A 14,773-nucleotide genomic window follows, 5' to 3' on the forward strand; every position below is an offset into this window, starting at 1 on the left:
GGAAATAAACTCAATAGAAAGGAAATTGCAAATTAATAATTTGATGTATCTAATGGCTGTTAGGTCGTCATTTGTCGCAGTAGTCAATGGCTGTCAGATCGTTAGTTACCATGGTAAATTATCCATTCACTATTTCCTCTCTATCGGACTTATTTCTTAATCTAATCTAATCTAATCTAATCTATTAAAAACGCTCTTTGAAAATGTTCAGTTTTTTTCTATTTTCTTTGATTGTATAATAATAATTTTTAGGGACTTCTGCGGGATCTAAAATCCAATGGAAATTGTGATATATTTTACATCGTGAAGATGAAAAAACAATCGAGATAACGTTCGAAAGATAATCCACCTGGGCCTTAAATTGAAGGTTGATAAAATATTTCAGAATTTGAATATTTAAATTGATGGTTAATCTAATAATTAAAAAATTGACCAGTAATACTGGCAATTCACTTATTCAAAATTTAGGGGAGGGGCGGGCAAAATGAGACGTATTGAGACGTTTTTCAATTGTCAATATCTTCATTGAGAAGTGAAAATATTGACAATTAGAGGAGATCACGAAACGTTCCATTTTGCCCGACTCTCCCCCAACTGTAATTCAAAATTATGATTATGCCGATGTCTGGAATCAGGTTGAGGTTGAAATGTCGAATAAAATCTATTTTCTTCATTTTTAATTTTGTCAAAATCAGGTTTTCTTTATTTCCAATAAAGCATTCGTTTAAAATGAATAATTAAAATATTATTTATCCTTACATTTTCCACAACAGGCGTTACTCTGCTTCTCGAGATCATTCGGCTTGTGATTGGGTGTCCATGGGCCGAGAGAAGCAGATGCGTAAAAGTCCATGGGGTAGGGTTTGTCTTGCTCGTATTTCGATAGATTTAGTGACACAGCGCCCTCGTATGGAGTGAGAAATGGCTTCTGAAAGGCCGTGCCCCAGTCTATACTCAGCCGTGGACATGCAATCTGAATATGAAGGAATAAATCAACACAAATTAGCTGTCAGTTCCTATCGATTTGAACGTGAAATCAGTGAGACGAGAGGATTTTCACATCACCTGTAGTTTTAAATAATAATATAACTCGAGATATAGTGGAGATAGCAAAATTTATATGAGAAACTTTTTTTTCGAGGATTGAATTTTCTACAAAAAATGTTTTCTGACATTTTTCTGTGAAACCACTCGTTGTTGAGATAAATCAAGAATTAACTTGTGAAGTTGAAAAATGAAATGAGCCGTTTCATCTCGAGATGAATTTTAATGCTATTTGTGCTATATTACTTCCATAGTTCCATATTATTTCAGATCTTGTTTTAGGAAAGATTTAGAGGTCCATAAAAGGTCCTTAGGGAGAATTTTATCCATCAATATGAACTTTAATAGATGATCAAGACGTTTTTTTAGTTTTAAGACGAGATGAAAGACGTTCTGAATCACCATAAGTTTTTCATAAATAACTCGGAATATAATGAAGATAGCAGAATTTTTGTGAAGAACTTTGTTCTTCAGGATTAAATTCTCTACAAAAAATTTTCTCTGATATTTTTTTGAAAAATCACTTGTTATTGAGATAATTCAACAATTAACATGCGAATAAAAAAATAAAAGGGATTAATTCATCCTAAGACCTTAATTTCATCTAGGGATTAAAAAATAACTTTAACAGACTACTATGAGCGTTTTTTAAATTCAAGTAGAGATGAAATAGGTTTTCGTTCACCACAAATTTCGTCAATAATTCAGAATATATTGGAGATATTAAAAAAGTGGAATAATAAGATGTTAATTACCTGAATGAAGGAATCAACATGATCGAACATGGCAATTTTATCCGGGAATATTTCTGACAAAAGAATGTTGACGTTCTTCTTCCCAAGAGCATTGATTCGCCTCTCCAGAACCTTCAGAACCGCAGGATTTCCCTGTCTGCCCAGCGTTCCAAGAACCAATCCAATGGTTTCTGAATTTTTGGCCCTTTCTATGGCATTCTGCCGGACAATTCTCATCTGCTCGTGATCGTAAAACTCTTCTGTGAGTTTTTTGTCGTAAGGATCGTACCTGAAGGCCCTCAGCCTTGGATTCGCTATCATCGCTGCCTCCAGGTGGAATCTACCGTCTCCAATGTAGATGAGGGCGTCTGCACAACGGATTTGTGGGGCTGTGCAGCCTAGAATCTTCGAGAGGAAAAATAATTAAGTGCTAAATATGGGTGTATGGTAATTCAAGAGTGGAGGGGTAATTCATCACCGAAATGATTCCATCATTATCAGATCTGTCGAATTGAAGAATCCATTAATAAAGAACAACCAAGTTCATAATTTCCGTTAAAAACCCTAAAAAATTTTGCAGAAAGTAATGGAAAAGTTGAAGACATTTTCAGTATTTGAAAAAATTCCCAACAAAAAGAATTCATGCGATACCTTCGCCCACAGTCACTCATCACCGAGATGACTCCGTCATCATCAGATGTCTCTCATTGGCAGAACCCATTAATAAAACCCCAAGTGTGAACAGATGTGAATCCATCAAGATTATTCACCTCTCCAGGGCTCAACGGCTTGCTCTGGGGCACAGTCGTCTCGTACCCTGCATTCCTCATCTCCCTGGCGATCGCCTGGAGTGTTCCTGCGAACTGAATCGTGCTCACAAGCGCTATTTTCGTGATCACTGGGAGAGTGGCTTGCAGGCAATCAATGCAGTGCGCAGTATCGATCTTAATATCCACGAATATGTAGAGGACTTTGATCCCAGCGGTCTGATCGATGGGGATGAGGCACGAGTGCCCGTAGTGGATCAGAAGGTCAATGTTCAGGGCTCGCGCCGAATAATCATCGACACAACAGGCACCTGGAATTTGTCAAATTAATCTCTTTATAATTTCACAGCATTTGCATTATTTTCGACATTAAAAAAATGAAAATTGATCATGTAATATTGTTTTATGTGATTCATTCCTCGAATGTAAAAATATTGAGTGAATGAATTAATGAATGAACGAACTTTTAGAGATATTTTTGTCTGGAAATCACTAAAAATTCTAAAAATTAACGCATGAATTAAATTTTAATTAATGTCGATGGATAGGCCCCAACAATACCCACATTTGGAAACAAGATTGAAGTCCATGGATTCAACAGTGAAGCAAAAATGAAAAAAAAATCAAATGTAGATGAATAAATAAATTAAATAAAAACGAACGAATCCCTCTTCATTTACCATAAGTCACGTCACCCATGATGACAGTCTCGGCCTCTGTGAAGTCCTCAATAATATCCGCAATGGTAGTTGCATACAACAATAGTCCTTCGGGCATTTGTAGAGCTACCCTCCTGGCCTTGGTCTCCCTGATCCTCCAAATGGTCTTATGAATCTCGAAATTGTAATTCTGGGGGAGTGCAGCTGCGGCTGCATTCAACAGAGGATCATTCAGGAGTTCCTGGGGTATTTTGTTGAGCCTCACAGGAGCCTTGAAGACCTTCCTCACGGGTTTGGCCTTCACAACGACCACAGAACTCTCCTCAGTGCTCATTATCGATGATTTCCTGGGGAGAATTTCAAGGGAAAACACGTGGTAATTGTTGGAAAGCGTCCAATGACCCTCGAAATTAGGCAAAAATTGTTTCTGGGAATAATTCTCACCTTGGTTAATTGATCTAGAGCTGTGTGGAGGCGTTGATGAGCGAAGGAGTCGATCAAGTTCCACTTGTGGTCATGAATATCAATAATTTCTTGGGTTCAATGTTCGTTATCACTTTAAAAATCGCAAAAATTGATGATCTTCGAGGTTTTCTTCACACTTTCCACTGTTTATTTATGATGTGGGAATTGCTTTACGGCGTCATCTGACGGAGCAATCCTGCGAGAGGCGTCGAAATCAAGGATTAAGGGTAAAACAGGATTAGTTGGAATGGTTTTTGGTGGATATCTCGAGATATAAACGAGATATCGAAAAACTCCTGAGGAACTTTTTTGTACCCCGCATTCTGCTCTACAAAAAAGGTCATTATGAATTTTTCGCTAATTCTATTAGATCCTGAGATTTTCAGCAAAGAATGAAGTGCAAGCGAAACTACTATCGATTTCTGGATGAGTTTTAGCAAAAATCTCTGAACCTAGGGGAGATAGCGAAAAATTCCTAATGACCTTTTTTGTAGCCCTCATTCCGCTCTTCAAAAAAGGTTATGAGGAGTTTTTCGCTAATTCTATTAGATCCTGAGATTTTTAGCAAAAACTTGACTTCAGAAGAAACAAGTTCAGCTCAATCAACTTCAGGATGAATTTCGTCAAAAATCTCGGAATATAAAGGAGATAGAGGAAAACTTCTCATGACCTTTTTTGTCGCTCTCATTCGGCCCTACAAAAAAGGTCCTTATCATTTTTCCACTATCCCGCATAGATTCCGAGATATTCACCAAAAACCGAAGATATCACACTGTTTTATCACTTCGCGATGGAGTGGCAAGAGATGTCGCTACCGTAGTGTTCCCTTTTATAAACAACCAATGTTTACACTTTTTTCTTCCCTTCCGTGTCCATAAATCCCTACCCAATCAGCAATCACTCATATGGCCCAACGGAATTTCTCAGTACTTTAAGGGCGATCCCGCCAAGTTGATTGTTCCCCGAACTCGATAACAAAAAAAAGGAGTTCATACAGGTCCCACCGAGATTTGAACTCGGATCGCTGGATTCAAAGTCCAGAGTGCTAACCATTACACCATGGGACCGTTTTCGCAATTTTTGAAAATTAAATCGATATTATTCTTATGTTAATAAAACGAGAGATTGTTATTCGTAATTTCATGGAATCATTCCGCCGAAATGGTCTTTTCCACTTTCGGATGGATTTTCTCGCCTTCGGCTCGTGCTATAAACCTCCCACGAGCCAAAAAACTCTTTTCCGCACTCGTTACGAAATATACTATTCTGACTCATATGACTCTATACTCTCAATATACCTCATATTCGCCAGAATAGTATATTTCATCACGCTGTGCGAAAAAGTAACTTATTAGGCACGCTTCGCGTGCCTACAACGTCCCTTTTCACGCATTGTGATGAAAAATATTGTTCGATACTCGTGGGAAAAGTGTTTTTCGGCTCATGGGATTATATTCCGCACTCGTAACGAAATATACTATTTTATCACAATGTGGCGGAAATTGCCTAAAAGTCCACTTTTCGTCACAGCGTGATGAAAAATTTTTTTTCAGCCCAATGACGAAATATACTATTTGAAAACCGGAAACACCGACAAACGAAACTGCTCAAGTGCTTGATTTGACTCGTGCCCTCTCCGGTGTCCCGAAAGCCGGATAAGTCCGAAAGATGGCTGCCATCATGGTGTAAGCGAGGCACCTCGTTTTTCGCGTGCTAAATAACCACGGTCACCCAAAAGCCCTCGAAAAAGTCTCGACTTACATTTTCTACCCCCAAGAACAATCAAGCAAATTAAAAAAAAAAATGTCAGTGTGTGTTCAACAAATTCCGGGATTACGATGAATGAGTGCAAACAGTGTTGTCAATGATACTAGTGAATTGAATGCGTTATTAGGTGAGTGTTAAGGGCCCGAAAATGCGGTGAATTGCCGCTAAAAAATGTTGGAATCACCTCTCGTCAGGTCATGACGGAGAAACGAAAATGTTGGGACGTTTGATTGCCAGTGGGAGAGACACGCGCCCGAGGCTCATTATCCCGTCTGTTGCAATCACGCGGGATTATCCTGAATAGTTCAGGTTAATTCAACAATTACCTATTACAAACGACTCACTCATTCATCAATTTAACCGCAAAAATTACACAATTTTTTCCACAATCAACACCTCCGCTGGGAGGACTGCGATATGCTCCACTCAAGTACACCCGAATAATTTTTTATTGCCGCGTGTTATATGCATGTTACACCGCCGAAGTAAACAATGTGACTTGCGTTTGGGTCACCGCGTGCACCGCAAATTCTTCTAGTCGAGAGTCAATTAAACTATTAAATATCGATGCCTAATTTGTTGCGAATACGTGGGATTGTTTTCTGGTTGTGAATAGGCATGAGCTGGTGGTCATAATCGATGAGCATGTGGCCTTGATTCCCGCCGGGGTGGGGGAGGGACTTTATCAATTAAAAATTCGTGATTAGGCTCCGACGGATTTGGTGGGGAATTGGACTCACGATTTTTGGGATTTTTTTATTTTTGTGGCAGACGATCGCTGGCAATTTATGATTTATCAATGTTGATTGTTAATAGTAGATTATTAAAGTGTCATTCAGATTTTTTTTACCTAAAAAACACGAAAACTGCAACTTGTTTTATAATTAAGTTTTTGTTAAGAATTTTCAGTAAAAAAACATTTTTATAATTGCTTTTTCCAAAGCCCGCGGAATTATTCTGAATAAGAAATATTATTTTGTCACTGATGATCAGTTGCAACTCATGACTTATCAATGTTTTGATTGCTGATAGTAGCTTATTAAAAAGTCATTCAAAGTTTAATTTTCTGAAAAATAAAACTTCAATTTCAATCGTTTCATAATTCAATTTTTGCTGAGAATGTCAAGTAAAAGAGATTTTTGTAATTACTTTTCTAAAGGCCGCGGGATTATTCTGAATATTTCAGATCAACTAATTTTTGGGATTTTTTTTGGATTTTTAAAGGCGTGATGACAATTTTCATTCGTTTCATAATTCAGTTTTTGTTATGATTTTTTAGTAAATAAAACTAGATGTTTATAATTGTTTTTTCTAAAGCCCGCGGGAATATTCTGAATACGAAATTTGATTTTTGTGTTAAATATCGATGCCTGATTCGTTGCGAATACATGGGATTGTTTTCTGGTTATGAATAGGCATGAGCTCGTGGTCATAATCGATGAGCATGTGGCCTTGATTGCCCTGGAGAGGGGGGTGGGACTTTATCAATTAAAAGTTTATGATTAGTCTCATGATTTTTGGAAATATTTTTGGGTTCTTGAAGGCGTTGGAAATTTTCCGGATTTTATTTGTTATGAATGATTGGTGGTGGGGATGATAACAAATGAATGCTTAGCGCTGTTTGGTTACTTCAGGAAATGTCCAAAGTCTTAATTTATTGTGATTTATAGGCTTTTTTGGTGTCATTAGGACTAGAATCGTTGGGAGACTGAATTACTGAAAAGAATTTTATTCTCATAATTGATGATTCGTGATTATCGGGTCTTGAAATTGTGGACGATGTCTGAGACGATCGGTGGCCATTCATAAGTAATTAGTGTTATGAATAGTAATAGTAGCCTATTAAAAATTCATTCCAGTTTTCATTATCTCAAGATCTTAAAAACGTAAATTTCACTCATTTCATAATTGATTTTTCCCTAAAATTTTCAACAAACGACATTTTTATAATTACCTAAAATACAAACCGATAAAAAATCTCCCTCACATTTTAAGATATTTATTAAAAACTCCCCTTCAAACCGAAACGACATACTAAAGTAAACCGAATCTCTTTTAATCGTCAGCATTTTAGGATCGCGAGAGTCAAATTTAATGAGTCACACGTCATTCTGAAGACTCTTTCACAATCTTCAAAATGCCCCCAAATTCATCTGAATCGCGCCATTTCCCTCTTCCTCTTTTTCCTTAATGATCTTTAATCCTCAATGAAACGGGATCGATTGCGACTAATCTCCCCCTGTGCTAAATAGCACCGCAATTCACTAACTTCCAATAGTCCAAAAAATATATAAAATACGAGTAATCAAAGTCAAGCGATTAGTCTTCACATCAGACTTTGCACAAACTCGTAAAGTTCAATATTTTCGGAAATATTTAACTTTGAAAAGAGACATGCATATGCGGTATGTCCGCCGGACTTGAGGATTTACTGCAAATCGCATCGCCAATTCCTCAGACATTAACCAACAAAACCCTCGTCACTCATGAAAATTTTCCATCAACTCAAAATCTCCCCGCAGTCTCAATAATCCCCCCACCATTCTCTCTACATTCCAGAATCGTCATCACCTCCGTTAAATGCACCCCAACTAAGCAATGCCAGCGGTAAGTGTGTGTGACCCAGTCACCTCAGCCCTCCGGCACTCGCTGGACATGCAAACAAAATCCCCCGACGACATAGCCGTCTCCCTCGCGAGCAATGCCTCTCGCATCCTCCAAACAGAAATTGATTACGAGGAGGCCGATGGCTACCAATCAAAGGTCCTGGACCACCTAAAAGCCAAGTACATAGTCCTAAGCCTCCCACCAGATCCCCCAGACTCGTCAAAGCCAAAAGAGCAAGCCTCAAAGAAGCCTCAAGAGCCCAAACGAACGGGTCCCTCCTTACCAGAGCCCACGACAATCCTCTACCAGCCCAGCAAGATAACCCTCGGCTGGAAGGGCACCCTCCCCGTGGGCTCTGGCATGTACAATGTCGGCAATACATGCTACCTAAACAGCACCCTGCAAGCCCTGTTCCACGTGCCAGCCCTGGTCAACTGGCTGCTATCCGATCCACATCACACCTCAAAATGCGATCATAACGAGGCTGGAGGTGAGTGCCTTACCTGCGCAATGTCAAAGACATTACAATTCAGCCACGAAAAATCCGGCAACGCCATAAAACCTTTTTACATCTACAACAAGCTAAAACTAATATGCAGAACAATGGTGCCTGGTCAGCAAGAGGACGCTCACGAGTTCTTGAGATATCTCTTGGAAGGAATGGAGAGGGCCTACTTGTCCCGTCACAAAGCCCTCAAACTCGACTCCTACTCCAAGGAGACAACACCCATCAATCAGATATTCGGTGGTTACATAAGAACCGAAGTCAAGTGTCTCCAGTGTCGTCACGTATCTACGACATTCCAGCACTTTCAGGATCTTCTAGTTGACATTAGAAAAGCAAACTCCCTCGACGAGGCACTGACAAGCTACTTCAGCAAAGAACAGCTTGACAACAATGACTACAAATGTGAGGCTTGCAAACGAAGAGTCCCTGCCACCAAGCAATTCAGTTTAGAAAGACCCCCCAAAGTCCTCTGCGTTCAGCTGAAGAGGTTCAGTGTTATGGGGGGCAAGATATCCCGGCACATTGGCTTCAAACAGACTGTCGACATGGGCCCCTACTTGTGGAGGGAACCCGGGGAATCCCCGAGAAAGCTCAATTACAAACTCATGTCGATGGTCACCCACATGGGCCCCTCTGTCAATTGCGGTCATTACACGGCTGTTGCACAGGTGTCAACGGGACAGTATTACTCGTTCGACGACTCATGCGTTAGATCCATTAATCTTACTAATGTATTGAGCACTAATGCGTACATAATGATCTTTGAGATGGAGCCACAGTCGAGTAAACTGCCGAGCCCTCAGCCGAAGGTGAATGGGTTGAATGTTGTCAAGGGTATAACGAATGGGAATGGAAATGGCGTCAAGGCGATGAGCCCCAAGCCCTCGACATCGGGGATTATAAACGGTATGAATGGGGTTAAGAAGGACGCAAGTCCGATTATAGGGCCTCAGTTGCCGCAGAAGGCGAATGCTCAGAAGAGTCAGTTCATCGGGCCACAGTTGCCACCGAAGATGGTGGAGAAGAGCCAGCCGAGGCTTGTGGTTCACATTAAGAATGGAAAGGTCTTGAGTGGAAGCAGTCTTGTGCCATATGATGGCTCCAGCGATGAGGACGAGACTTGTGGAAAAAATGGTGTCAATGCTTCCGGTAAAGGGGTCAATGGGGGTGCTACCAAAGTTAAGGAGGTGAAGGAGAAGGCTATTCCTGTGGTCAAGGAGGCCAAGAGGGAGAAGGCTATGAGCCCTGTGGGGCAGAATGGGAGGACCAGTCCCAAGCAGAATGGAAAGGGGGAGAGGGTGGAGAATGGAAAGGAGAAGTGGTGCCCCATCAGGGTTCACACGGAGGAGAGGGTTCTCACTAAGGCTGCCAGCAGCATCAATGGATGGGAGGTCACCAAGGATACACCATCACCTACTTCGGGGGCTACACCCAATGGATGGTCCGTTACTGATAACAAGTTCGTATTCATTTGGGGTATTTACTTAGCTATTATTATTGATTGGTTGATTCCATTTTCAGTTTCATTTTCATTTTCATACAGACCCAATAGCACGCGGCCAATTACAGGATCAGATTAAATCAGTAGCGAGAAGTAGTCAAATGGTTTGAGTCGACTCATCTCCCAGTTGAGTTTTTGAGGAATATTTCCGAATCTAAGCGAGATAACGAAATTTTCGTTATGACATTTCTTGTAGCTCTTAATCGGCTCTACAAAAAAGGTTGTAACAAAAATTTGGCTATCTCCCTTAGATTCCGAGAAAATTGACTTGTACCGTTTTACCACTTCGCTACTGAAATCAAAATGAAGTGTAATAATGAAATTAATAAGATGAACAGTTGAAAATACTACTTATGACGGCAAGGATTATTTATATTGCTCATATTATAAAATTAGTAGACTAGAGTGAACAGGCCAGTTGCTGGACGGTTAAGGGAAATTCAAATTTCATGGTAGAATCTAAAATAAAAGAATCATCTAAATGGGGATATAACAACTTCCGTACCTTCAAGAATGTTTTAATTGGCAGAAAAAAATTATTTGAAGTGAAAATAACAAAACAAAGACTAATTAAATTAAGAAATAGTTGATTGCAGCCGAAACCCCTAATTTCTAGACGACTGGGCCATATTTTTTTCTTACTTATTAAATGTAGATCAATAGAAAAAATAATTGACCACATGATTATACGTGAGTAATATTATTGAAAGGTGAAATAATCAGTAGAATTTTTATTTTATTTATGGAATATTCAATGCAATTTGAAATCGTCCAGAAATTGACCTGTTTACCCTCCCTAATCTATCTAAATGTTTTAGTAATATACGTACTCAAATTTTTGTTTTTTTTTGTTTGGTTTTTCTGTTTAAAAAAAATAAAATCATAGTAAATGTCAAGGGACATTCTTCATTCAGAATTTAATAATTCAGAAAAAACGTTCACTTGACATTTCTTCCTACATTTGATCATTTTATTAAGAATTGCACAATTGTAAAATTATTAATTGAATGATTTTTTTTTTTCAGGGAAGAGAGTAGAAAATCAAATCATACATCAGCACCGAGTGCCGCTGCTCCCCGGAATTTCAACGGTACAAATCGCTCGGAGACAGTGTCACATCTTCTGAAAATGTCACATCGTGGATATGGAAGCTCATCGGGTCAGTACATGAAAAAAACAGCAATTAAAAATGAAAATGAATCCTCAAGACGCGTTAGTTCAACAACACAATCGACTCATCGCTGTAGCGCATGTCGTGAGATATCTGCACGTGATTCGAGGATTACTGATAAATCAATTCCTTCGAAATTATCCAATCAGTGGGGTAGAAAAACACGGGGAGTTTGGATTCCCTGAAGCATTAATTCCTTTTTCTTTAAAATTATGTTTCAAACATTCAATTTGTCTTCTGCTTTTATTGAGAATGGAAATTTTAATCAAAATATATATTCCATGGTGGTGGATTATTGACACCTGTCAATGTGTTTTTCATTTATTAGAAGATTATTAGTTTAAATTAGAAAGCAGAACAAAATGTATAAATTATTTTTTTGTTTTTTTCATTCATTTGTTAGTTATTTTATAGTTGGTAAATATCGAGAGACATTTTCTGTGGAAAATCAACATGTTTTTTCGTATAAAATTTGTTTTCGGGTCTTAGCAAATTTCTAGTTGAAATTAGAAGCAAAAAATGAAAGAAAAATTTTAAAAACATGATTTTTTTTCCAATTCGAGAATAGAGGAATTATCTACTTACTGAATGGGTTTTGTAAAAAAAAAATTTTTTGAAGAGAAATTTCATGATCTACAGAAAAGTTCTTTTGATAATTCCTCCTAAAGCCACTAGTTCCTGCGACAATCAAATTGCAAAATTTCTTGGTAGTTTCTCAACTATTTATTCATCTCAATAACTATCAACTCCACGAAAAGCATCATTGAATATTGTTTCTCCTGCCATTTTTCCAAAATATGAAAACTTCATAGATTTTTTTAAATTTCATAATTGTGGAAAACAAACATTTTTGTCTAATTCCTGTTATTAATTGTCACATTAGCCCATTAGAAACCGTTTTAGTAGATTTTTAACTGTCTATTCGCCCACACCCACAAACAATCAACTCTAAAAACCATAAATTGCAAAACAACTAAAAGACATCATTCGCCCAAAACAAGAAAGCGTTTCAGACTTTTTTTTTCAATTTTTTTTTCTCTCTTCCAACAGTTACGAATTGGAACGGCAACAGATCTCACCTGGAGCGTGAGGTTGACACCGAGAGGCGAGAGGAGCGCAAACGTCATCACGACCCAGACGACGAGGAGATGGACAGAGGTAGAACCAAGAAATTGAAGAATCATCGTGAGTACGAGGGCAGATCAAACCCTGGCTACAATCCCTTTCAAGAGTATCAGAATGGTAAAACGTGGAATCGACCTAGCAATGGATCTTACCACCGACGAAATTACTACAACACTTCCAGCCACAATCGTCCACGTCACGGTGGTAATTACAGACAGCATTACCGATATCACGGACACAACCGCGATCACTGGCAACGTAGATAGAATGATAGAATTAGGGGAATTTAACTGTTAATGAGAGATAAAACGTAATGGGGAATGATTTTATTTCATTCTCGAGCAATATTTAATCTGAGAATTAGGCATTGCATTTTTTATTGGGGTGATGATTGTTTACCTCAGGGGGGGGGGATGACTGTTTTGGTCCTCAGTGGGTCTTAATTATTCTGAAAATGTTTAAACATTATTTTCTCTCATTTGTGAAGTGGCAGAGGAGAAGTTTAATTCGAAATTGATTTTACTATTTTGTGAATATCTACCAAACTATCAGAATTATCGAAAAATGTCACTGAAACTTTTTTGTATATTATTAAATTCTGCACAAAAATTGTCTTCTGACATTTTTCGATAAACCTCGTCCCCTCGCACCTGTTCACAAAAGACTTTTCACTCGTGTTTTAGCAATTGGGAAATTTTGTATCGATTAATTTGCGAATATCTTCAAAACCATTAGGTTTATCAAAAAATGTTACAAGATCTTTTTTGTAGATCATGAAATTTTCCACAATAAAGTTCTTCTGACATTTTTTGATAAACTTCATCCCCTCGAAGATATCCGCAAAATAATGCACTAATGATTGCTTTGAAATATTCTTCTTCTCTACCACTCAATTTAATTTCACACTATTTTCCATATTTGCGACTCTGCACTACTGTAAGAAATGAAAGACTCAATTTGCCATTAATGAAGAAGTTCCTGGAAGGCTAGACACTTTGATAAATAAATGAAAAAGCATATTAACACGTTAATCCGTCCTAATTCACTAACAATTTAATTCTGCAGAATCATGCCCCTTTGATACAGAATAAACCCTAGGCTTTTATCGAATGAAGCCCACAAACAGAACTGAATATACAATTTTTACATTCGTTTCTACGTACGATACAATTAATTAATGAATAATGAGTTGAATTAAACCTGAATTTTCGTCTCACATACGAGAATAAAGGGGAAATAATATTTTCACTTGACGTATTTCATCATTATCCCCCCATTAGAGCCTCATTTTACAGTTAATTACGAAGAGAGTTAATTTCAAAGCGGTTCACAATTGAACTCATTATTATTTTCATTTTTGTTAATCCCCAGCGTTTACTGAAGCGTTAAATGCCTATAGGCGCTTTCAGCATTAATGACTAAGTAATTATAATAAAAAAATTTATAAAAGCAAATATTAAGGGAAATAATGATTATTCCTAGTGTAACGATAGCTGTAAATTACTAAAAAAATGAGAGAAAATGTAATTTTAAGGCCTTTTACACTTGGTAAAGGGCGCGCTAAACGAATCGTGAAGAGATGGGATGTTGATGTACACCGGGGGATAACTATAATCCCCCAACGTCAATTTGTAATATTTTTCCTATGTACCCAGTATCAATATTGATTGCCCTCGGTGTGCACATTTAATAAATCATTACCTCGTTTTACTATTCTACGAATTAATACTAGCCAAAAAAATTAATAAAATGCGACAAAAATGTTATATTAAGTATAGGGGCTGCGTAATTAATTGTAAACGACTAGGAATTTGTGAATGAGTGACACATTTTATTTAAAAGAAATAAATTTGAGAATGCAGTGATGGAATGGGACGAATCGTTTTTTTTCTGGATCAGTTTTTGTCTGATATATTTCGATCTGAGGGAGACGGGAACATTTTCGTCTAGAGATTTTTTGTAGAGAATTTTCTCAGCTACAAAAAAGGTCGGAATGATAATTTCGGTATCTCTATTGGATCTGGAGATATTCACTATAAACTGAAAGTAAAGTTGAATGGTTTCATTCGTAACTTTTTTTCTGGGGAAAGTTTTTCGTTGATATCTCGGAATCTGTCAGATATGGGGCAAATTTCATGAGAACTTTTTTGTAGGGAGTTTTCTCAGCTACAAAAAAGGTCTGAACGAAAATTTTGCCATCTTTTTTGGATTTTCAGCAAAAACTGCTTTTTCCTGAAGGGAAATCGACTTATCCTGTTCCACCACTCGATTTCTAATGAAAAAATTAATGGAACATTGCCACTAGAATTGATTTATGTATGTCGAGATACTCCGTCTCTCCTTCAACACACGTTTGTATAATTATTTAATCTGGTGTGAAAATCCAAACTGGCTGTTGTAATAAAATTGCAGAAAAAAAAGAGAA

General features: G+C 37.8%; 2 protein-coding genes and 1 non-coding gene across 4 annotated transcripts; 1 reads left to right on the forward strand and 2 right to left on the reverse strand.

Annotated features, from left to right (window-relative positions):
- Nucleotides 1-690: 690 nt before the first annotated feature.
- Nucleotides 691-3,815, reverse strand: LOC107035500 (2-(3-amino-3-carboxypropyl)histidine synthase subunit 1). The gene is made up of 5 exons (XM_015252934.1): nucleotides 3,649-3,815; nucleotides 3,226-3,551; nucleotides 2,549-2,856; nucleotides 1,800-2,183; nucleotides 691-973 (listed from the first exon to the last, which is right to left on the reverse strand). The coding sequence occupies exons 2-5, from the start codon at nucleotides 3,536-3,538 to the stop codon at nucleotides 746-748; spliced, it is 1,233 nt and encodes a 410-aa protein (XP_015108420.1). The 5' UTR covers nucleotides 3,539-3,551; nucleotides 3,649-3,815; the 3' UTR covers nucleotides 691-745.
- Nucleotides 3,816-4,664: 849 nt separating this feature from the next.
- On the reverse strand, nucleotides 4,665-4,736 carry Trnaq-uug. Its single transcript has one exon. It is a non-coding gene; the product is annotated as a tRNA-Gln (tRNA).
- Nucleotides 4,737-5,336: 600 nt separating this feature from the next.
- Nucleotides 5,337-14,636, forward strand: LOC107035526 (ubiquitin carboxyl-terminal hydrolase 36). 2 transcript variants are annotated; one of them, XM_015252993.1, is made up of 4 exons: nucleotides 5,337-5,563; nucleotides 7,996-10,010; nucleotides 11,078-11,211; nucleotides 12,274-14,636. In XM_015252993.1, exons 2-4 carry the CDS (start codon nucleotides 8,035-8,037, stop codon nucleotides 12,612-12,614), a joined length of 2,451 nt encoding a protein of 816 aa, XP_015108479.1. In that variant the 5' UTR covers nucleotides 5,337-5,563; nucleotides 7,996-8,034; the 3' UTR covers nucleotides 12,615-14,636. The 2 variants fall into 2 exon arrangements, with proteins under 2 accessions (XP_015108479.1, XP_015108480.1); XM_015252994.1 differs by lacking the exon at nucleotides 5,337-5,563 and adding an exon at nucleotides 5,574-5,745.
- The last annotated feature ends 137 nt before the right edge of the window (nucleotides 14,637-14,773 follow it).

The sequence above is a fragment of the Diachasma alloeum genome, unplaced genomic scaffold (genome assembly GCF_001412515.2).
Source record: "Diachasma alloeum isolate Michigan unplaced genomic scaffold, Dall2.0 Dall_scaffold_00198, whole genome shotgun sequence".
NCBI classification, from domain to species: domain Eukaryota; kingdom Metazoa; phylum Arthropoda; class Insecta; order Hymenoptera; family Braconidae; genus Diachasma; species Diachasma alloeum.

What these genes read in the sequence shown, in the direction of transcription:
- LOC107035526 (XM_015252993.1), top strand. Translation starts at nt 8,035, where the DNA reads ATGCCAGCGGTAAGTGTGTGTGACCCAGTCACCTCAGCCCTCCGGCAC. An exon ending in TGGTCCGTTACTGATAACAA is followed by an intron (nt 10,011 to 11,077) that starts GTTCGTATTCAT and finishes TTTTTTTTTCAG; the next exon opens with GGAAGAGAGTAGAAAATCAA. An exon ending in TGGATATGGAAGCTCATCGG is followed by an intron (nt 11,212 to 12,273) that starts GTCAGTACATGA and finishes CTCTTCCAACAG; the next exon opens with TTACGAATTGGAACGGCAAC.
- LOC107035500 (XM_015252934.1), bottom strand. Translation starts at nt 3,538, where the DNA reads ATGAGCACTGAGGAGAGTTCTGTGGTCGTTGTGAAGGCCAAACCCGTG. An exon ending in CATGGGTGACGTGACTTATG is followed by an intron (nt 2,857 to 3,225) that starts GTAAATGAAGAG and finishes GACAAATTCCAG; the next exon opens with GTGCCTGTTGTGTCGATGAT. An exon ending in ATGTTGATTCCTTCATTCAG is followed by an intron (nt 974 to 1,799) that starts GTAATTAACATC and finishes CTTCATATTCAG; the next exon opens with ATTGCATGTCCACGGCTGAG.